This window comes from Otolemur garnettii, unplaced genomic scaffold (assembly GCF_000181295.1).
Source record: "Otolemur garnettii isolate 467f Iridium unplaced genomic scaffold, OtoGar3 scaffold00009, whole genome shotgun sequence".
In the NCBI taxonomy this organism is placed as follows: domain Eukaryota; kingdom Metazoa; phylum Chordata; class Mammalia; order Primates; family Galagidae; genus Otolemur; species Otolemur garnettii.
The window spans coordinates 8,057,920-8,079,529 of record NW_003852404.1 but is presented as its reverse complement, the minus strand read 5'-3'; the positions used below and the strand labels follow the sequence as shown (position 1 = coordinate 8,079,529).

The 21,610-nt window shown below is 52.3% G+C and overlaps 2 protein-coding genes and 1 long non-coding RNA gene across 8 annotated transcripts in view; 2 read left to right on the top strand and 1 right to left on the bottom strand.

The window, feature by feature from the left end:
* The window catches only part of SPEN (spen family transcriptional repressor), a 114,100-nt gene extending 100,206 nt beyond the window's left edge, over positions 1-13,894 (top strand). For 2 of the 3 annotated variants that reach the window (XM_023509744.1, XM_023509745.1), the window contains 5 exons: positions 2,386-10,570; positions 11,016-11,519; positions 11,678-11,872; positions 12,134-12,292; positions 12,721-13,315. In XM_023509744.1, coding sequence (XP_023365512.1) covers positions 2,386-10,570; positions 11,016-11,519; positions 11,678-11,872; positions 12,134-12,292; positions 12,721-12,852 — 9,175 coding nt within the window. In that variant the 3' untranslated portion in view covers positions 12,853-13,315. Of the gene's footprint in view, positions 1-2,385; positions 10,571-11,015; positions 11,520-11,677; positions 11,873-12,133; positions 12,293-12,720 lie in introns of all 3 variants that reach the window. The other variant, XM_003783878.3, reaches the window with a different exon arrangement.
* Positions 13,895-15,277: 1,383 nt separating this feature from the next.
* ZBTB17 (zinc finger and BTB domain containing 17) lies at positions 15,278-21,084 on the bottom strand. 3 transcript variants are annotated; one of them, XM_003783879.3, is made up of 14 exons: positions 20,877-21,084; positions 19,978-20,166; positions 19,222-19,362; positions 18,745-18,870; positions 18,152-18,393; positions 17,922-18,064; positions 17,524-17,824; positions 17,079-17,166; positions 16,869-16,985; positions 16,659-16,779; positions 16,415-16,545; positions 15,943-16,152; positions 15,746-15,835; positions 15,278-15,665 (listed from the first exon to the last, which is right to left on the bottom strand). In XM_003783879.3, the coding sequence occupies exons 1-14, from the start codon at positions 21,079-21,081 to the stop codon at positions 15,382-15,384; spliced, it is 2,388 nt and encodes a 795-aa protein (XP_003783927.1). In that variant the 5' UTR covers positions 21,082-21,084; the 3' UTR covers positions 15,278-15,381. The 3 variants fall into 3 exon arrangements, with proteins under 3 accessions (XP_003783927.1, XP_012656988.1, XP_003783928.1); XM_012801534.2 differs by having other exon boundaries at positions 16,869-17,166; XM_003783880.1 differs by lacking the exon at positions 20,877-21,084 and having other exon boundaries at positions 19,222-19,384; positions 19,978-20,103.
* LOC111723227 lies at positions 17,925-21,396 on the top strand. 2 transcript variants are annotated; one of them, XR_002771812.1, is made up of 5 exons: positions 17,925-18,038; positions 18,207-18,326; positions 18,608-18,669; positions 18,787-18,935; positions 20,852-21,396. It is a non-coding gene; the product is annotated as an uncharacterized LOC111723227 (long non-coding RNA). The 2 variants fall into 2 exon arrangements; XR_002771811.1 differs by having other exon boundaries at positions 20,849-21,396.
* The last annotated feature ends 214 nt before the right edge of the window (positions 21,397-21,610 follow it).

Genomic DNA, 21,610 nt, shown 5'->3' with positions numbered 1-21,610 from the left:
TCTCACTTTGTTGCCCTTGGTAGAGTGCTGTGGCATCACAGCTCACAGCAACCTCCAGCTCTTGGGCTTAGGCAATTCTCTTGCCTCAGACTCCCGAGTAGCTGGGACTACAGGCACCTCCACAACACCCAGCTATTTTTTTGTTGCAGTTTGGCCTGGGCCGTGTTTGAAACCTCCACCCTTGATATATGGGGCTGGGGCCCTACTCAGTGAGCCACAGGCGCTGCCTGATACTATTGTTTTTAACGTGTCACTCAAGCCTCCTATTGATGTAGACAATAAACTGGTGCCCATTCTAAGTGTTTTATTCACTTTATAATGTTAGAGGGCATATCGTGTTTTGTTCACCTTCATATGGGAAAACGATCCTTTGAGTATGTATTTATGGTGGTCATAAATTAGCCTAATTCCATACCTACTGATATATATTTACAAGATCCTGGTGAGTATTTAGGTAAAGAATGTGATCCCTTTGGAACTATGGAAGGATCATCTTGAATTGGTTTAAACCAAATATCATGGATATAAAATACTGACTTTGAACTGAGCAAGTTTAACATAAATACATATAAAATGTGTTATTGATGTTTCCAGTATTTGAATGGTCAGTCTAGATACTTCATTTGCTGTTCAAAGGGATTAGAACATCATCAGCTTTGACATATTTTTCTAAAGTTCATTTTTTCAACAAATATTTGAGTGGCTACTATGAAACGAGCACTATTGTAAAAGTTAGAGAAATTATGTCCAAAGCCTGTGCCTTAAAGCAGCTTAAATTCTAGTATTGTTGGGTTTCAGCTACTAATGGCAATGTTGTCTAGAATGAACAAGCCACACATTCCTGAGAGAACAAAAATTTCTGAGAATGAACAAGTGAAGGAATTAATTGGCTTTTTATACAGATGTATTTATTTATTTATTTATTTGGCTGGGTTGGGTTTGAACCTGCCACCTACCTCCAGCATATGGGACTGGCACCCTGCCCTTTTGAGCCACAGGTGCTGCCCAGTATTTAATTTTATATAACATATGTGTTATTGTATTTACATTTAATCCTGTTTTGAATATCCCAGACAGGTCCTGTGACAGACACAGTGGGGAATCTCTTACAGTGCTTGCAGTCCTCCCTGATTTGCAAGTTTCTAGTTTGGAGGAAGTGACAGCATTTACTGAGGTCCAAGTGTGTGCCTAGGATTATGCTAGAAAAGTTTTTACAGGTGTTCTCTTAAACTTTTTAAGAACCTTAAGGACAAAGTATCAGTTTATGATGAGTAAGGAGACTGAGCTTAAGTAGCCCCCCAAATACATTGTTTTAATTGTGAATTGAGATAGAGGTGTTAACAGTATTGTACAGGTCATAAAAGTAGTAAGATTTCAGTTAAATTTTTTATGTTTTTCTAAATAGTGCACTTATTGGCCAGCCCTAGTGGCTCATGTCTAAATCCTAGCACTCTGGGAGGCCAAGGCGGGTCAGTAGTGATTGCTTGAGCTCAGGAGTTCAAGACCAGCTTAAGTAATAGCAAGAACCTGTCTCCATCAGAAATAGGAAGGAAGGGCGGTGCCTGTGGCTCAAAGGAGTAGGCGCCAGCCCCATATACTGGAGGTGGCGGGTTTAAACCCTGCCCCGGCCAAAAACTGCAAAAAAAAAAAAAAAGAGAGAGAGAGAAAAAGAAATAGGAAGGAAAAAAAAAAAAAAACAAAAACTGAGGCAGGAGGATTAGTTGAGCTTATTAAGGTTGCTGTGAGCTATGATGCCATGGTACTCTACTCAGGGCACCAGAGTGAGATTTTGTCTTAAAATAGTAATAATAATAATAAATAACGGTGCATTTATTTCTTGTGTTGTGTAAGAATATTTTTTGGTAGAAAAGTAATTATGAAAGATTTAGAAATCTGATACTGTTCAATAATTAGTGGTATCTATTTTACCACTATACCAGCATCCCCAAAAGAATAAAAAAGGGCCGAGCCACCAATGCCAAGGGAAACATAGTATAATTTACATATGTGGTGTTAAATTTTCTAGTAGCCTTAATAAAAAGCAAAAAGAAAAAGATGAAATTATTTTTTAATTTAATGTATCTGAAATATTATTTCAACATATACTCATTCTAAATAAATGATTTTTTTTAAAAAACTCCGTAAAATCTACTATGTATTTTATAGTTAGATCTCAATTTGGATTATCCAGATTTCAAGCACCGATAACCACACTTAGCTAGTGGCTGCTGTGTTGGACAGCCACTGCAGTTGAATCAATTGACAAATGGTAAAATAATATCAAAATCTTTTAAAAACAGGATTTTCAGATAACATGTAGATGATGTCATATGTAAGTGATGAGGAAACAAAAGATCTAGTAAAGTCTTTTTTATTTTTTGGCAGAGAGGAACGAAGGGGATCTTATGACTATAACCAGGATCGTACATATTATGAGACTGTTCGGACTCCAGGCACATATACTGAGGATTCCAGGCGGGACTATCCAGCTCGAGGGAGAGAATTTTATCCAGAATGGGAAACTTACCAAGGAGAATACTATGAATCACGATATTATGATGATCCTCGGGAATACAGGGACTACAGGAATGATCCTTATGAACAAGATATTAGGGAATACAGTTACAGGCAAAGGGAACGAGAAAGAGAACGCGAAAGATTTGAGTCTGACCGGGACAGAGACCACGAGAGGAGGCCAATTGAACGCAGTCAGAGTCCAGTGCACTTGCGCCGTCCCCAGAGTCCCGGAGCGTCTCCCTCCCAGTCAGAGAGGTTGCCAAGTGATTCTGAGAGGAGGCTTTACAGCCGATCCTCAGACCGGAGTGGCAGCTGTAGCTCCATCTCCCCTCCAAGATACGACAAACTTGACAAACCTCGTTTGGAGCGCTATACAAAAAATGAAAAGACAGATAAAGAACGGACTTTTGATCCTGAGCGAGTGGAGAGAGAGAGACGCTTACTACGGAAGGAAAAGGTGGAAAACAGTAAAACTGACAAGCAGAAACGGAAAGGAAAAATCCATTCCCCTAGTTCTCAGTCTTCAGAAACAGACCAAGAAAATGAGAGAGAACAGAGCCCTGAAAAGCCAAGGAGTTCTAATAAGCTGAGCAGAGAGAAAGCTGACAAAGAAGGAATGGCAAAAAACCGCCTGGAACTCATGCCTTGTGTTGTTTTGACCCGAGTGAAAGAGAAAGAAGGAAAGGTCATTGACCACACTCCTGTGGAAAAGCTGAAGACCAAGCTTGATAATGATGCTGTCAAGTCTTCTGCTCTGGATCAAAAGCTTCAAGTCTCTCAGACTGAGCCTGCAAAATCTGACTCGTCTAAACTGGAGTCTGTTAGAATGAAAGTGCCAAAGGAAAAGGGCCTTTCGAGCCACATCGAAGTGGTAGATAAGGAAAGCAGGCTTAAACCCAGGAAGCACCTCAAACCTGAGCAGCCTGCCGATGGGGTGAATGCTGTAGATCTGGAGAAGCTGGAAGCAAGGAAGAGGCGTTTTGCAGATTCCAATTTGAAAGCAGAAAGGCAAAAACCAGAAGTCAAGAAAATCAGTCCAGAGATGGAAGATGCTCGAGTGCTTTTAAAAAAGCAGCCTGATGTATTATCTAGAGATGTCATTCTGCTGAGGGAAGGAGAGTCTGAAAGAAAGCCTGCAAGGAAAGAAATTCTTAAAAGAGAATCCAAAAAAATCAAACTGGATAGGCTAAATGCTGCTCCCAGCCCCAAAGACTGTCAGGAGATTGCCAGTACTCCTGTTGGTTCTGGCTCAAGGCCCAGCTCAGACCTACAAGCACGACTGGGAGAACCAGTGGGTGAATCTGTGGAAAATCAAGAAACCCAATCAAAAAAACCCATTGCCTCAAAACCACAGCTCAAACAGCTACAGCTACTAGATGATCAAGGGTCAGAGAGGGAGGATGTTAGGAAAAACTTTTGTAGTCTTCGTGATGAAACACCTGAACGTAAATCAGGCCAGGAGAAACCACATTCAGTAAATACTGAAGAAAAAATTGGCATTGACATTGATCACACACAGAGTTACCGAAAACAAATGGAGCAGAGTCGTAGAAAACAGCAGATGGAGATGGAAATAGCCAAGTCTGAGAAGTTTGGCAGTCCTAAAAAAGATGTCGATGAATATGAAAGGCGTAGCCTTGTTCATGAGGTCGGCAAACCCCCTCAGGATGTCACCGATGACTCTCCTCCCAGCAAAAAGAAAAGGATGGATCATGTTGATTTTGATATCTGCACCAAGAGAGAAAGGAATTACAGGAGTTCACGCCAGATCAGCGAAGATTCTGAAAGGACTGGTTGTTCTCCCAGTATCCGACATGGTTCCTTCCATGAAGATGATGATCCTATAGGCTCCCCTAGGCTCATGTCAGTAAAAGGGTCTCCTAAAGTTGATGAGAAAGGTCTCCCCTATTCTAATATAACAGTCAGGGAAGAGTCCTTAAAATTCAATCCTTATGATTCTAGCAGAAGAGAACAGATGGCAGACATGGCCAAAATAAAGCTATCTGTCTTAAATTCTGAAGATGAACTAAATCGTTGGGACTCTCAAATGAAACAAGATGCCAGCAGATTTGACGTGAGCTTCCCAAACAGCATAATTAAGAGAGACAGCCTTCGGAAAAGGTCTGTACGAGATCTGGAACCTGGTGAGGTGCCTTCTGATTCTGATGAAGATGGTGAACACAAATCCCACTCACCAAGAGCCTCTGCATTATATGAAAGTTCTCGACTGTCTTTTTTATTGAGGGACAGAGAAGACAAACTACGTGAGCGGGATGAAAGACTTTCTAGTTCTTTAGAAAGGAACAAATTTTATTCTTTTGCATTGGATAAGACAATCACACCGGACACTAAAGCTTTGCTTGAAAGAGCTAAATCTCTCTCTTCATCTCGAGAAGAAAATTGGTCTTTTCTTGATTGGGACTCTCGATTTGCTAATTTTCGGAACAACAAAGATAAAGAAAAGGTCGACTCTGCTCCAAGACCTATTCCTTCCTGGTACATGAAAAAGAAGAAAATTAGGACTGATTCAGAAGGGAAAATGGATGATAAGAAAGACGATCATAAAGAAGAGGAGCAGGAAAGGCAGGAATTATTTGCTTCTCGTTTTTTACACAGCTCAATCTTTGAACAAGATTCCAAGCGACTGCAGCATCTGGAGAGAAAAGATGAAGACTCTGACTTCATTTCTGGTAGATTATATGGTAGGCAGACATCTGATGGAGCAAACAGCACAACGGAGTTAGTTCAGGAGCCAGTAGTTCTATTCCATAGCAGATTTATGGAGCTCACACGAATGCAGCAGAAAGAAAAAGAAAAGGACCAAAAACCCAAAGAGGTTGAGAAACAGGAGGATACAGAGAATCATCCTAAGACCCCAGAATCTGCTTCTGAGAATAAAGAGTCAGAATTGAAAACTCCACCTTCAGTTGGGCCTCCCAGCGTCACAGTCATAACTCCAGACTCAGTATCATCAGCACTGGAGAAGACGACTAGTGACAAAACGGTGGAGGCACCTCCGGTAATAGAAGAGAGGACTGTGGAGCCGGCCACCATCTCCGAAGAAGCAAAGCCTGCGTCTGAACTGGCCCCTGCCCCCGTGGAACAGCCTGAGCAGGTAGACGTGCCCGCGGGAGTGGACACCAGCAAAGATGCTGCTGTGGCTCCTTCAGTTGTCGAAGAAAGTTCATCAAGTGACCAGCTGCCTTATCTGGATGCCAAGCCTCCGACTCCCGGAGCCTCGTTTTCCCAGGTAGAGAGCAGTGTAGACCTAGAACCTGACAGCACCCAACCGCTTTCTAAACCAATTCAGAAGCCAGAGGAAGCCAGTGAGCCACAAGCTGAAAAGCCAGACTCAGCTGCAGGCGTCGAGCCTAATGGACATCAGAAAGCTGAAGTTGCGCCTGAGGTTCAGCCTCAAGCTTCTGAAGATTTAGAAGTTGATCCTCCAGTTACTACAAAAGATAAAAAGCCAAACAAGAGTAAGCGTTCCAAGACCCCAGTTCAGGCAGCTTCAGCAAGTGTCGTGGAGAAGCCGGTCACAAGGAAAAGTGAGAGGATAGACCGGGAGAAACTAAAGCGGTCCAGTTCTCCTCGGGGAGAAGCACAGAAGCTTTTAGAATTGAAGATGGAGGCAGAGAAAATTACGAGGACTGCTTCTAAAAACAATGCTGTGGACCCTGAACACCCAGAACCGAGTTTGCCTCTCAGCCGAACCAGGCGCCGGAATGTAAGGAGTGTTTATGCAACCATGACTGACCGTGACAGCCGCTCTCCAGCCAAAGAGCCTGTCGAGCCACTACGAGTGACCAGAAAGAGGTTGGAGCGAGAGCTCCAGGAGGCTGCAGCAGCTCCCACCACTCCTCGGAGGGGAAGGCCTCCAAAAACACGCCGTCGAGCTGAGGAAGATGATGAGCACGAGGCCAAAGAACCCACAGAAACACTCAAGCCAGCTGAGGGATGGCGATCCCCTCGATCTCAAAAGAACACAGCTGCTGGTGGTCCCCAGGGGAAAAGGGGAAAAAATGAACCGAAGGTTGATACTGCACGTCCTGACGCCACCACTGAGGTGGGCCCCCAAACAGGTGGGAGAGAGAGTCACACAGCATCTAAGGCTGGGGAAGAGGAGGCAGGGAGCCAACAGAAACGTGATGGCAAAGAAGCCAGCACAGACAAACACCCCCCTGAAACCACCACCACTGAGGTGGTGGAGAAAAAGCCAGCCCCTGAAAAACCCTCTAAATCAAAGAGGGGAAGATCTCGAAACTCAAGATCAGCCGCGGACAAATCTTCAAACATAGAAAATGTGGGTGCTGCTGTCAGCCCCAAGGGGGCTGCTGGGGCTGTGGGACAGGCAGGGGAGAGGGAAGCAGTGGTGGTGGCAGTCTCCCCCGAGAAAAGTGAGAGTCCCCAGAAGGAATGTGGTTCATCATCCCAGTTGAAAAGTGATCCAGTTGACCCAGACAAAGAAGCAGAGAAGGAAGATGTATCTGCCTCTCAGTCGTCCCCAGAAGCTCAATTAGCTAAGCAGATGGAGCTGGAACAGGCTGTGGAGAACATTGCAAAGCTCACTGAAACGTCTGCCAATGCTGCCTGCAGATCTGCCACAGATGCACCAGAGGGTCTCTCCCCGGAAGACAAGGACAAGCCTGCACACCAAGCAAGTGAAACAGAGCTGGCCGCAGCCATTGGCTCCATCATCAATGACATTTCTGGGGAGCCAGAAAACTTCCCAGCACCTCCACCTTACCCTGCAGGGTCTCAGACAGATCTACAGCCTCACCCACAAGCGCCGCAGCAGCCTCCTGAGGAAGGAATGGAGCCTGAGACTGATGAGGCTATTTCTGACCTCTTGGAGACTGAGGCTCCTACAGAATCTTCTGGACCACCAGTCAGTGCCCCTGACCCCTCATCAAGCCCAGCAAATACCAAGGAAGCCAGAAGGAATAGCAGTGAAACCCCTCCCTCGGTGCAGGAAGCCAAAGTGTCAAAAGAAGTAGAAGTTGCTGTTGTTCGGAAAGAGAAAGGGCGCCAGAAGACAACCCGATCACGCCGCAAACGGAATACAAACAAGAAAGTGGGGGCCCCTGTGGAGACCCGCATCTCTGAGACTGACCAAGCTCCAAGCAAGAGTCCTGCTACAAATGAGGGGACGACGGTACAACCCCCAGAACCTCCACAGGAAGAAAAGCAGAATGAAAAGCCCCTTCCTGCTTCTCCCCAGCCGTGTGCTTCTGACCCGAGCAAAAGTCCGTGTGCAGAGAATTTGTCCCAAGAAAGCAACGTTGAAGAAAAGACTCCAACTAAAATGCCTGTGCTCCCAGACCTGCCCCCTGCCTCGCAGCCAGCACCAGTGGATGGTGATCCTCAAGCCAGGTTCAAGGTCCATTCAGTCATTGAGAGTGATCCGGTGACCCCGCCTAGTGACCTCAGCATGCCCACACCCATGCTTCCTTCTGTAACTGTATCAAAGTTCTCGCCCCCTGTCACTTCTGGGGGCATCCCACACCAGAGCCCCCCTCCTAAGGTGACAGAGTGGGTCACAAGGCAGGAGGAGCCACGGGCTCAGTCCACTCCATCTCCAGCTCTTCCCCCAGACACAAAGGCCTCTGACGTTGACACCAGCTCCAGCACACTGAGGAAGATTCTCATGGACCCCAAGTATGTGTCTGCTACAGGTGTCACTTCCACAAGTGTCACCACGGCCATCGCAGAGCCCGTCAGTGCTGCCCCTTGCCTGCATGAGGCACCGCCCCCTCCAGTCGAATCTAAAAAACCTCTTTTAGAAGAAAAAACAGCTCCAGTGACAAATGCCTCTGACGCACAAACCTCAGAAGTTCCTGCAGCAACTGCTGACAAAGAAAAGGTGACACCAGTCATTGCTCCCAAAATTACTTCTGTTATTAGCCGGATGCCTGTCAGCATTGACCTGGAGAACTCGCAGAAGATAACCCTGGCAAAACCAGCTCCACAGACCCTGACTGGCCTGGTGAGCGCCCTGACTGGTCTGGTGAATGTCTCCCTGGTACCAGTTAATGCCCTGAAAGGCCCAGTGAAGGGCTCAGTGGCCACTCTGAAAGGTTTGGTGAGCACTCCTGCAGGGCCTGTGAACGTCCTGAAGGGGCCTGTGAATGTCCTCACGGGGCCAGTGAATGTTCTCACTACACCAGTGAACGCCACCATGGGCACCGTGAACACAGCCACTGGTATGGTGAATGCTGCCACAGGCCCAGTCAATGCTCCCACAGGTGCAGTGAATCCCACAGCAAGTGCAGTGACAGTCACAGCAGGTTCAGTTACTGCCACATCTGGTGGTATGACTGCCACAGCAGGTGCAATGACTATGGGAGGTGCAGTGATCACATCGTCAGCTAAGTGCAAACAGAGATCAAGCACTAACGAAAACAGTCGGTTCCCCCCAGGGTCCATGTCTGTGATTGATGATCGTCCAGCAGACACAGGCTCTGGGGCAGGGCTGCGGGTGAACACATCAGAAGGGGTTGTGCTCCTGAGCTATTCAGGGCAGAAGACTGAAGGCCCACAGAGGATCAGTGCCAAGATCAGCCAGATCCCTCCGGCCAGTGCAATGGACATTGAATTTCAGCAGTCAGTGTCTAAGTCCCAGGTCAAACCTGATTCTGTGACCCCATCACAGCCTCCACCCAAAGGCCCTCAAGCCCCTGCAGGCTATGCAAATGTGGCCACCCATTCCACTCTGGTACTGACTGCCCAGACGTACAACGCCTCTCCCGTGATTTCGTCTGTGAAGGCAGACCGCCCATCCTTGGAGAAGCCTGAACCTATTCATCTCTCAGTGTCCACACCTGTCACTCAGGGTGGCACAGTGAAGGTTCTCACACAGGGCATAAACACACCCCCAGTATTGGTTCACAACCAACTGGTCCTTACCCCAAGCATAGTAACCACGAATAAAAAGCTTGCTGACCCTGTCACCCTGAAAATCGAGACCAAGGTCCTCCAGCCAGCTAACCTGGGGTCCACTCTTACACCCCACCACCCTTCTGCAATGCCCAGCAAATTGCCTACAGATGTGAACCACATCACCTCAGGGCCCAGCACTCCGACGGAGCGAACTGTTTCCCACTTGGCAGCCACAAAGCCAGATACTCATGCTCCTCGACCTAGCGGACCTGCACCAGCCCCATTCCCAAGGGCAAGCCACCCCAGCAGCACCACGTCCACGGCGCTCTCAACCAATGCCACGGTCATGCTGGCTGCAGGCATCCCAGTGCCTCAGTTCATCTCTAGCATACACCCAGAGCAGTCTGTCATCATGCCACCCCATAGCATCACTCAGACTGTGTCTCTGAGCCACTTGTCCCAGGGCGAGGTGAGAATGAACACGCCAACACTGCCCAGCATCACCTACAGCATCCGGCCAGAGACACTTCACTCTCCTCGAGCCCCCTTGCAGCCCCAGCAAATAGAAGTCAGGACCCCACAGCGGGCCAGCACCCCCCAGCCAGCCACAGCTAGTGTGCCTGCACTGGCCTCACAGCACCCTCCTGAGGAGGAAGTTCATTACCACCTCCCCGTCGCCCGAGCTGCGGCCCCTGTGCAGTCAGAGGTACTGGTCATGCAGTCTGAGTATCGGTTGCATCCGTACACGGTGCCCCGGGACGTGCGGATCATGGTGCATCCACATGTGACAGCTGTCAGCGAGCAGCCTCGGGCAGCAGAGGGGGTAGTGAAGGTGTCGCCAGCCAGCAAGGCCCCTTCGCAGCCAGGGAAAGAAGCCACCAAGACATCAGATGCCAAAGCAGCCCCTGCCCCCACCCCCGCCCCCATCCCCACCCCTCATGGTGAGGCCCGCATCCTCACAGTGACCCCCAGCAACCAACTCCAGGGGCTGCCTCTGACTCCCCCTGTGGTGGTGACCCACGGGGTGCAGATTGTGCACTCCAGTGGGGAGCTGTTCCAAGAATACAGGTACGGTGACATCCGCACCTACCATGCCCCAGCTCAGCTCACGCACACTCAGTTTCCTGCTGCTTCCTCCATTGGCCTGCCTGCCCGGACCAAGACCCCTGCTCAGGTGAGAGAGCTGGGCATCTTCCTTGCCCATTGGACGTATGTTGGGGGCCTCAGTGGGCTTTTATGCAAGACCAGCCTTTCAGTTAAAGTAGTGGTTAAGGTGTAAGTGAATGTTCCCCCTTAGGGGACAGATAGCCCCTAAGATATATGTCTGTCTTTTCATGGAGTTAAGGAGGAGTCTCATGAACTGGGGATGAAAGGATCAGATCAGAAACCTCTGGATGTGGGGAGGAAGCTGTCTGTGGGAATGGTGGGTGTGCTAGTTTCTGTGCATGGGGGAGGAGGGAGGTAATAGGTGACTTTTTACCTGAATTCTTGAGAGCAGCACCATGATCAAGCTCCCTCTCCTTCCATGGGCTTGACTTAACAGGAGGCACCCCGTATCTGGGGCAGGGGCTTGTGGACAACAGACTGACTATTACTTTTTGCCTTCCTTTCCAACCCAGGGCCCTCCTCCTGAAGGCGAGCCTTTGCAGCCAGCTCAGCCTGTGCAGTCCACACAGCCTGCCCCACCTGCACAGTCCTCACAGCCTGCGCCATCTGCACCACCCTCACAGCTCAGCCAGCCTGGCCAGCTGCTGAGCAGCAAGATGCCTCAAGTCTCCCAGGAGGCGAAGGGGACCCAGACAGGAGGCACAGAGCAACCTCGCCTCCCAGCTGGCCCTGCAAACAGGCCACCTGAGCCTCATGCCCAGATTCAGAGGGCACAGGTGGAAACAGGCCAGACTTCCTACCCTTCCCCCGTGTCTGTGTCCATGAAGCCTGACCTCTCGGCCCCTCTTCCTGCTCAGGCTGTCCCAAAGCAGCCATTGTTTGTCCCCACAACCTCAGGCCCCACCACCCCACCAGGACTGGCTCTGCCACACACTGAAGCCCAGCCAACCCCCAAACAAGATGCCTCTCCGCACTTGACTTCCCAGAGACCTGTGGATATGGTTCAGCTCCTGAAGGTAAGCGTGAGCAGGGACTGCCCCACCTGTCCCCCAGATGTTGTGCTACATTAAAAATGTCCTTAGAGTTCCCCAATTGACTTAGACTAGCAAGCCTAGGGTCAATGGCTTGGCTCTCCAGGCATTCACTCACTTCCCGTTTGTTTCCCTGGGAGCAGAAGTACCCCATCGTGTGGCAGGGCCTCCTGGCCCTCAAGAATGACACAGCTGCTGTGCAGCTCCACTTTGTCTCCGGAAACAACGTCCTGGCCCATCGGTCCCTGCCCCTCTCTGAAGGAGGCCCCCCACTGAGGATTGCCCAGAGGATGCGGCTGGAGGCATCACAGCTGGAAGGGGTTGCCCGCAGGATGACGGTAAGACCTGGGCCCCAGGTGAGCAACAGGAAGGGAAGCCTGGCTGACTCCTGCCAGCCTGTCTCGGGCATGTTTTGTTTCTCTTTGAAAGTGTAAAAAAATTCCTCTAGACCCAGAAACAAGGCTTTTTTTCATTCAACAAATATGAGAGTTTGAAGTCATCTTGGAGGTGGGAGTTTCTGTGGGCTGGATACCTTGAGCTGCACATGGACAGCTGTTTGGTTAGGAGGCCCTGGACTGTGATGGCTGCTTCTGTTCCAGGTGGAGACAGATTACTGTCTGCTGCTGGCACTGCCCTGTGGCCGTGACCAAGAGGATGTTGTAAGCCAGACTGAGTCCCTCAAGGCTGCCTTCATCACTTACCTGCAGGCCAAGCAGGCAGCAGGGATCATCAATGTTCCTAACCCTGGCTCCAATCAGGTTGGTTGGCCTTCAGTTTTCCCAGGTCCTCCCGCCGCACATGCACACACAGGTGGGGCTGGTTGAGGGCAAATAGGTGGTCTGACTAATCTGGTGCCAACTAAAAATAGGAGTTTGTCAGAGGAAATGGGCAAAAAGGCATTTTGGACAGAGGAAGCTAGCAGAGCATGTGGAAGGGGCTGCCACTGTACTTTGTGGAGAGAACCCAGGGGACTACTGAGAGCACAGGTGTTCCTAGAGTTTAATGATGGAGAGGGCCCTGGGTGTTCAGGTTAAGTTGTCTGACATCTGCCAAGGTGTTTTCTGGTGAATGCAGTCATGGAGGTGATTGCTGGGTAGGGCTTCTTCTGGGCCCTGTTGGAAATGGACTTGGGTGGGTGATGTGAAGACAAGAGGGTCCCACTTTGTTCTCTTGTCCCTGTCTCCAGCCCGCCTATGTGCTGCAGATCTTCCCGCCCTGTGAGTTTTCTGAGAGTCACCTGTCCCGTCTGGCCCCAGACCTCCTTGCCAGCATCTCGAACATTTCTCCCCACCTCATGATTGTCATCGCCTCTGTGTGAGCCACTGAATGGTCCCGCCTCGGTGTACATTCCCGAGGCTCTGCAGCAAAAATACACAGGACAACCCAGCCACACAGGGGAAGAAGCTGCTGAAGGGGACAGTCTCCACTGCCAGATGGTCAGCCTCTTGCTCTCCTGCCTGCCCGGCTCAGTCGGACAGACTTCTCTGGGCAGTGGTGCTGCTACCTTGTATGTTTACATAATGCTTTAGCCCAAGGACAGAATACCAACCAATGGACTGGCAGACACTCTGGGGCTGGGGTTCTCTCTCTTTTTGGAGAAAAGGAACAGGGCAGTGGAATGAATTTTTTTTTTTTGTTTGTTTTTAAGAAACAAGAAAACAGAACTGCCTTTGCACTAAATTAGTGACCTGGACTTTTGCACAGTGAAGACAGGCTGTGACACTCTGGATATCTTGGTGTATGTGAACACACGTTGTGGACTTTAATGCAAGAAGGACTTTTAACTTCTGCTGAGACCTTGGGGTCAAGGAACATTTCATTGGGTTTTTTTTGTCCCCACCCTCCCTTCTCCTTGCTCATTCGGATGCATCACCTTTCTTAATTCTCCTGCTGCCACCATTATTAATTCACCAGGATGTACAGTTTACAATTGAAAAAGAGCAAACAGAAGGATTTTCTTTCTTGGTGGGATATGCAGAACTTGGGATTTGTGTATATATAAATATATAATATATATAAATATATATAATACTGACTTTAAAAATCAAATTCCCCTGACATACATTTTTTTTAATCTGTGCCAAAAATGTGTTTTCAGAGAAAAATCTTATTTTCATACTCAGACTTTGTATTGTCACTCATTTGTATAAGTGCGCTTCAATACAGCACGGGCCCTGCTCCCGAGATGTGGAAGTGTCACACAGCACCTGTACAAAAAGACTGGCTAATCCTCTCTTCCTGGTACCTTGACCGCTCCCAACTTCCTAACACTTATTAATTTATGAAACTGTTTTTCTCAGCGCAGTTTTGTTTTGTGTGTCCATTGGATTACCAACTTTATTAAAAAATACAAAACATGTCATGTCAAGTGTGAATGTGATTGTTATTTGGGTGGGAGTTCCAAGGGTCCTTGGCTTATGGCAGCAGTTAATCCTCATCCCACTTTTGCCATGCTTTGCAGTGCACACACACATCTGTATATGGGACCTGTTTTCTCTCTGCCATTCTTAGTCTTCCCCAAGTATTAGATTACCTTATACAAAAGAGATTTTTGTTGGGAGGCTGAACTTCCATTTTTTTAGTGTTGTGGTGTAAATATCTGTGACACTTCACGGTCCTGCCTGATGTGTGGGTGATGTGGAAGGCACCTGGATACACCTTGCACAGCTTAGCTTTCTGGTCTCTTGCCTTCTCCCAGGTGGAGCAGGCTGGCTCCAGGAAAGTGGGCAAAGCCAGACCTGTCCCTCCTGGGCCTCTGTTAATCCTGTACCTGCTTCCAGACAGGAGGATGCTCTGAAGCTGGCTCCATGACAAGTTGTGGATTGCAGAAGGGGACAGGGACATGGGCCTACACCGTCGCTGGCCTCTCTCACAATACCAATGAGGCTGCTGCAAATGGGCCTATACATCTGGTGCAGGAAGACAGTAGGTGTTCCCTCTGAACAAGGGATCACAGCTGGTCCTAGTGAACTGTGGAGAAGGGGCTGAGATGGCTTCTCTGATGGTTGAGGAGGCTGTTCCACTGGCCCCACCTGCTGTGCTCCCAACTCCCCACTCAGGTTTCCAGCTGCTCCTTCCTGCCTCTCCAGGGCCCTGGCCTGGTGGTAGAGACTACTGATTGAACATAAGTGGTCGCTCCCAAGAGATGGCAATGGCTTGGCCTCAGTCCTCGGGCCAGGGTTACTGATGTAGCAAGTATGGACCCTTCTACTCCCCAGGCCCATGGGAACTGGGCTGGTGGTCTGGGCCTGTCCCACTCCTCTGCCTACCTTGCTGCTCTGGCTGAAATGACCCCTGAGATGGGCCTGGCAGAATCACCCTGGACTGAAGAAAGCACAAAGCCACTGCGGCCTTGGAGCTAGGCTCTTTCTGGGTTGCCTGGCCTTGGTAAGCAGTTGTTGCCCTGCTGAGGGGGGGAGAAATGGGGTCCCAACTGCACTTGCTGGGGAGAGGAGGAGGAGAGGGAACTGGGTCCTAAAGTTGAACACCGGAGCGGCCTCTAAGGAGAAGACTGGAGGAGGAGATGGGGCACAAGGTACCACGGTCTCTTGGGCCCAAATGTGCCACCCACAGCCCATCAGGGCAAAAGCCAATCTGGTTTTAAGACTGGTCCTAGGGTTCCAGTCCCATTTGGCAGGAGGGCCAGCCTGGCTTTCCCAGGAGGCTGGTCCTTGGGTGGTATAGCCTTTCTGTGGCAACAGTCCAGCTCCCTCTCCCACCCCCACAGGGACCTAAAAGCAGCATTAGAAAATAATCAAATTTATTCTCTCTAGGGAATGGGGCCACCCTTCTCAGTTCCAGGATGCCACCCATCTTTAAATAAACAGTCCAGGGAAGAGCTGTCTGCTCACTCAGCAGGTGGTGGACATTCAGGAGCTGTGGGGGGGGTCTCTGCCAGTGCAGGCTGGCCCTCAGCCCCATCCCGGGGGCGGAAAACCAGCTCCCCAGCCTGCAGCACCTGCCCAGCTGGCCACGTGCTGCCTGGCCCATACTGCTGATAGAAGTCCGCATCCGTCTGGAACATGACCAGGGCCTGGGCCGTGTGGATCCGCACGTGCTGAGCCAGGCTATTGGCGTCCAGGAACTTGTCCCCACAGGAGTCACAGGCGTAGAGAATGTGAGTGTTGGGGTCTGTGAAGGTGGGGGCTGTGGTCAGGGTGGGAAGGACTGTGGGGTCCACTAGCGTTCACACCCTGGGTGGCCCCTCTCACCTTCTTCCTGCACTTGCTTCACAGCTTTGCTGATCTCAGCTTTAAGTACTTCCGTTTCATCAGCTGTCACTGCGGCCCCTACTGGCACCACTGTGGGCAGAATCAACAGGGCCTAAGGTGAAGACCACAGCACCTGCCCCATGGCTGTGCCGCCCAGAGGCAAACTGCCATGACCTCTGCAGCCCGCAACCCCGCACCTGTGAGCTGAGTGACAGCTGTGGCTGCCAATGCCTCAGTGGCCAGTGTGACCATGTCGTCCACAGTTACCACGCTGACCTCACCACCCTCCTCTGGCTCCAGGATCTTGATGCCTGCCTTGCCCTGGTGTACAGTCTTCACGTGAGAGCGCAGGTTGTCTACCCGGTTGAAGCCACGACCACACTTGTCACACAAGTAAGGCTTTTCTCCTGGGGGGAAGGCAAGATTCTCTCCTGCCTTTGGGGGAAGGAGCAGCAGGGCGGGCGTGGGAGGACCTCACTCAACACCTCCAGCTTGCCCAGCAGCCCTGTTTTTTCCAGCTTGAACAGACACCTCTGAAAATGAACTGAACTGCCTTCAAGGCCACTTGTAGCAAGTGCCAACACCCAAGGCTGGGGCCTGGGGGCACCTCCTCCCCCCACCCCCCAGGGGTTGGGAAGGGACAGGTGCAGGCACAGGGCACAGGCTCACCCGTGTGGATGATGATGTGCTTGGACAGGTCCCCCACGTTCACAAAGGCCTTGCTGCACACACTGCACTTGTGTGGGCGGATGTTGTCGTGGTGGCGGATATGATTGGCCAGCTGGCTGGACTGGACAAACCTGCAAGAGGGCAAGAGAAGGGCTGGCATGGAACTGCCCCGTTCCCAACCGAGCCCCTGGTTTGCTTTCTGAAGCCCTCACTGCACCCTGGGGATGGGCGAGGGCGGCAGGACCTCTTGCCGCAGCGTTCGCAGACGTAAGGCTTCTCCCCGGTGTGCTGGCGCACGTGGGCGATGAGGGAGCTGGCTTGGGTGAAGGCCTTGCCGCACATCACACACTGGCATGGCTTCTCACCTGGGGACGGGCAGGAGAAGGTGCTGACGCCCGCTCCCCTGCCCCACGCTCCTGTCCCCACCCTGGGCTGCAGGGGGCTGCTCACCCACCCGTGTGGATGCGGACGTGCCGCTGCAGAGCGCCGGGGTCCGCAAACTGCCGCTGGCAGTGGATGCACACGTAGGGCTTCTCTCCACTGTGGATCCGCAGGTGCCGCTTGAGGTTCCCTGTGGCGAGACCAAGGGCAGGCCTGGTTTGGGGCGCCACCAGGTGGCCGGGGAGCAGTGGTATGAGGGCAGCCAGGACAGCCCTGGCCCTACCTGAGGTGGTGAACTGCTTCCCGCACTCCCGGCACTTGAGGGGCCCGTCTGCGATGTGGATCTTCAGGTGGGCTTTCAGATTCCCCACCTGTGCCCAGGCAGGGGTCAGCAGGGCCACCCACACTCAGCCCTGGCCCCTCACAGCCCCTCCCACCAGGGAACCATCAACACTCAGGCCTCCCTGGGCCTTTGGACGGCTCCCTCTCTCCTTGGGCCAATGGACTCTCCCAGGTCCCAGCAATGAAGGGCCCACCTACACCCTGATGCAGCCTGCCCTCCTGGTGGCCTCCACAGAGCTGTCGGGAGCTCCACCAGGGGAAAGTCACTTAGGTGCCATCAGGAGGGAGCTCCAGCTGTGTCTTTCCCACCCCACACGGCATGTGTCCGGGCTGCGGCCACCCGCGACAAGGCCTTCTGGATGCCGGTTTGGGAGAAATCTGCACACCTGGTTGAACTTCTTGTCGCAGTGCGGGCACTTGTGCTCCTTGTCGGTGTCATGGGTCTCCAGGTGGCGCATCTTGGAGGTGGGGTCGGAGAAGGAGCGGCTGCAGTAGTCGCACTGGTAGGGCTTCTCGCCGCTGTGCACCAGCTGGTGGCGCTTGAGGTTGCCCGAGGTGGTGAAGAGCTTGCCGCAGTCCTCGCAGCGGTAGCGCGCCTCGCCCGAGTGCCGCTTCTTGTGCAGGTTCAGCAGGCTGATGAGCCGGTAGCTCTTGCCGCACTCCTCGCAGCCGTAGGGCTTCAGCGGGCTGCGGGGCAGAGGTCGACAGGGAGAGGCGGGCTCGCGGGACCCGGGGGGCCGGGAGAGGCGGGCTCACGGGGCCCAGGGGCCGGCTGGGGCAGTACCTGTGCGTCTTCTCGTGGGCCTTGCAGGCGGCCGGGTCCGAAAAGGCCTTGCTGCACTCCCGGCACGAGAAGGGCTTCTCGCCGGTGTGGATGCGGATGTGGCGCTTGAAGTTCCCGGTATGTGTGAACTCTTTGCCACAGTCCTGCGGGCACAGCAGGGCGGGCACGTGAGGGGCTGCGCCGGCGGCGGGAGGCCCGGAAGGGGCGGGCCGGCCCCCCACAGGCCACACCTCGCACTTGTGGATGACGGAGCCATAGGCCTTAGACTCCGTGCGGTCACCATAGGTGCCAGAGCGCAGGCTCCGGGTCTCTGCACCGAGCTCCTGACCAGAATCGGTGCCCACCGACTCCTCCGTCTCCTCGGGCTCGCCGTTCTCCAGCTGCAGCCCCTCCTCCTTGACCTCGGTAGGCCCTGCGTCCTCCTCCTCCTCCAGCCCCTCTTCTCCTTTCCTGGCCGGCTCCACCTCCATTTCTGCGAAGAGAAGCGCAGGCACTCAGGGCGGGGCCCCCAGAGGGCGGAGTATGGGCTCTGGCGCTCTGGCACCTCCGCACGTGTGAACGCCTTTAAGGGGCTCTGTGGCCTGCTTATCGGCTGCTTGAGGGATGCGGGCGTGGCACCCTGTGTGGTGCTCAGCTGGGAAAGGAGCAGAGGCTCCAGGGCAATAAGGATACTTCTGTGTTAACAGAAACACGCCCAAGATGTTCTACCAAGGAACGGATCTCGAGATTCCAGAAGACAAAAGCTGAAGTGAGTGGTGCCTCCAAGTGGGACCTGCTGGAGGTGGGAGGAGAGGGAGCCGGGCTGGCCCTGACTGGCCAGTACCTTGCTCCAAGCTCTCCGACAACGCAGCCTCTGCTTCTGCAGCAGCCATGCCACTCGTGGGGTCTGGCTTGAGTTCCACAGGCATCGGCTCCCGGGGGGCATCAGCCTTTTCCGTCTGCTCTGCACCTGGAGTGGGATGGGATGTACTGGAGGCTGAGCTGGACTGCTTTGCTGGACCAGGCCCCTTCGTGGTAGGTAGCTGTGGCCCAGGAGGGGAGGTCCTGGCACACCTAAGCTCAGGCTGCTGGTGTCTCTGCTGTGGCTGGATGGATATCCCAGAACAATGAACCTTTCTGGGTTACATGAGCACAGAAAGTGCAGGTGCCTCTGCCATCGACCCTGGAGGCAGCCCCCACTGTGCCACCATGTGCCAGCAGCACAGGCTGCTGGCAAGTGATGGGACAGGCATTGGGGCTTCCTGCTGCCTCCTCCCCCTCCAGGGCAGCCAGCCAGCGGGTGTTCAGCATCACAACTCACCAGGGGCTGCATTCTCAGCCTGGCCACCTCGCTCCTCTTTGAGCTCCCTGCCTGGGCCTGTGGGTGGACTGCTTCCCACTTGGTCCAGCCTGCTCAGCATAGTGGCGGTAGCCTTGTCCTCTTTGGCTCTCTTGTCCCCTCCTGGAGATGGAACAGGACAGAACTGCCATTTCCCATCAAGTGCCCACTAGGTGGAAGGGTGAGGTGCTCAGAACTTGCCAGCTCTTTCATATCTTCCCTAGGGATACATCTCAGCAGTTTGTTGCTTTGTTAATTATTCACAATGGGCCCACTCCATGCCAGGCTGCCAGCTGGGCACTGGGCATGTAGAAGTGACGGTGCTGCTTCTGTGGGGCATGTGGGGGAGACAGACTTCACATATGCAATAAGGAGGCTGATCAAAGGTCAGTGCTTAGAAGGGGAGGAGCAGGCCTTTGAAAGTGTACAAGGAGTCTGGGCCACAGCAGGCATCTGAGGGCTTATCTGAGGGAGTAGGGGGATGGAAGGAAGAGCTGGGAGAAGAGAGCTACACAAGGGCTTGGAGGAGACCCACCCATGTGTGAGGGGGCTGAACCACCACAGCTCTGGTCTAGCTGGTGAAAGGCAGGAAAGGACCAGGCAGAGGGACTGTCCTCAGACCTTACTATGGCAAACCCTCACCAGCACCCACCAGGGAGGTGCCCAGAGAGTCAGAGGCAGAGCCCCCTCCCATAGCCCCCCATTGGTTACTCAGGAACAGCCTGCCAGTCAGCTTACCCTCTGTGGCCGAAGCCTCCACATTTCCACCAGGCCCGGTGGCCGGCTCAGCAAGTGACTTGAGGGCATGGCAGGCTGTGATGATGTCCTGCACCTGGAGGAAGCTGGCCACAGCCAGCACATCATCCACATTCTCAGGGCTCAGGTTCAGCTTGGCTGTGTACATAAACTCCAACACCTGCCCCAGGCCTGCCAAGGACAGGACAGGGATCACAGACCCAGGGGCAAGGCCCTGCATTGGCAGCCTGTCCCACTCCACATAGCAGTAGAGCCCAGGGACTCATGACAAACTGAGTGGTCTCCCTCTCCCATGCTCCAAAATGAAGTGCACCCACTGAAGGTATGAACGCTCACTCTGCACCAAGGATGGGTGTGAATACCTGGCCTACACACCGTTTACCCAGCTACTGCATCTCACCACTGAAGGACACTCCAACCTGACTATGCCAGCAATGGCTTTGCTGGAGCTCTGCTGCCAGCTTTGCAGTTATTCCAGACCACTCATTGACCTCTCTGGGCCTCACCTTCTGCATCTATGCCCACTTGCATGACCTTCTTGTGCATGAGTGCTATTCTGGCTTGGGAGCCTGAATCCAGGACCAGGTCTTCCTGACACTACTCCCAGCCACCCCGCAGCCCCACTGTCCCCATCACCAAGCATCACTCCTACTCATGGTTAGCACTAGGGCAGTAGGGACTTTGGGATTGACCCAGCCATGGAAAGAAGCCAGGGGCCTGCCTGCTCTCTGTCCCCCCTGACAAATTCACTGTGGCCTAGATGAGCCCTTCCTGCCAGTCCTCCCCTTACCACTCTGCTCCCTGTCAAAACAGGCCTATGACCTATGTGTCCCCCACACCTTCTTTCTCTCAGCAGGTTCGCCCTGGCCCCAAAGGTATACCTGCCGCGTTACTGATGTCCAGGTGCACCACGTCCTTCTGGTCCACAAAGAGCATCTTGAAGTACTCACTGCAGGCTGCCAGCACTGCTTTGTGAGCCTTAAAGTCAACGCCGTCTACCACAAAGGTGCAGTCACAGAGAAGCCCCAACTGCCGCTGCTGGTTCAGCTGCTCCAAGACGTGATGGCTGTGCTGGGGAAAATCCATGGCTGGGGAGAATCAGAGGGCCTTCGTGTGAGCACAGAGAAAGCACGTGAGCCAGGCTTGAGTCAACCCCAACTCCCGGGTGTGAAGAGGAGAGAGGGAAGATTAAAACAAGTGAGAGGCATTTGTGCCACAAAAGGGTAGATAACTCCAGATACCCCCTGTAAGCCAAGATCAGGAGCTCCTCAATTCCTGGGTTTATTGGCCAGGAAAAGCTCCCCAAACCAGAAAGCATCAAGGTACCAACACAAAACAGCTACATTTATATTTATTTAGCCAGGTAACGACATTAAAAGTCCAAAAAGCAAACATATAAAACACTGATCACTGTTATTTCAAAAAAGAACAAACAAGGTTGGTTTAACATTTTTACAAAAAGAATACATGAAATAATCTTAGAATAAAAGACAGATGTTTCAACAGGGCACAACTAACTTTAAGAAAACCTTTCGGCTCGGCGCCTATAGCTCAACTGGCTAAGACGCCAGCCACGTACACCTAAGGTGGCAGGTTCGAATCCCCAGCCCGGACC

What these genes read in the sequence shown, in the direction of transcription:
- ZBTB17 (XM_012801534.2), bottom strand. Translation starts at nt 21,081, where the DNA reads ATGGATTTTCCCCAGCACAGCCATCACGTCTTGGAGCAGCTGAACCAG. An exon ending in GGCTGAGAATGCAGCCCCTG is followed by an intron (nt 18,871 to 19,221) that starts GTGAGTTGTGAT and finishes ATCCCACTCCAG; the next exon opens with GTGCAGAGCAGACGGAAAAG. An exon ending in GAAGCAAGTGCAGGAAGAAG is followed by an intron (nt 15,666 to 15,745) that starts GTGAGAGGGGCC and finishes CCACCTTCACAG; the next exon opens with ACCCCAACACTCACATTCTC.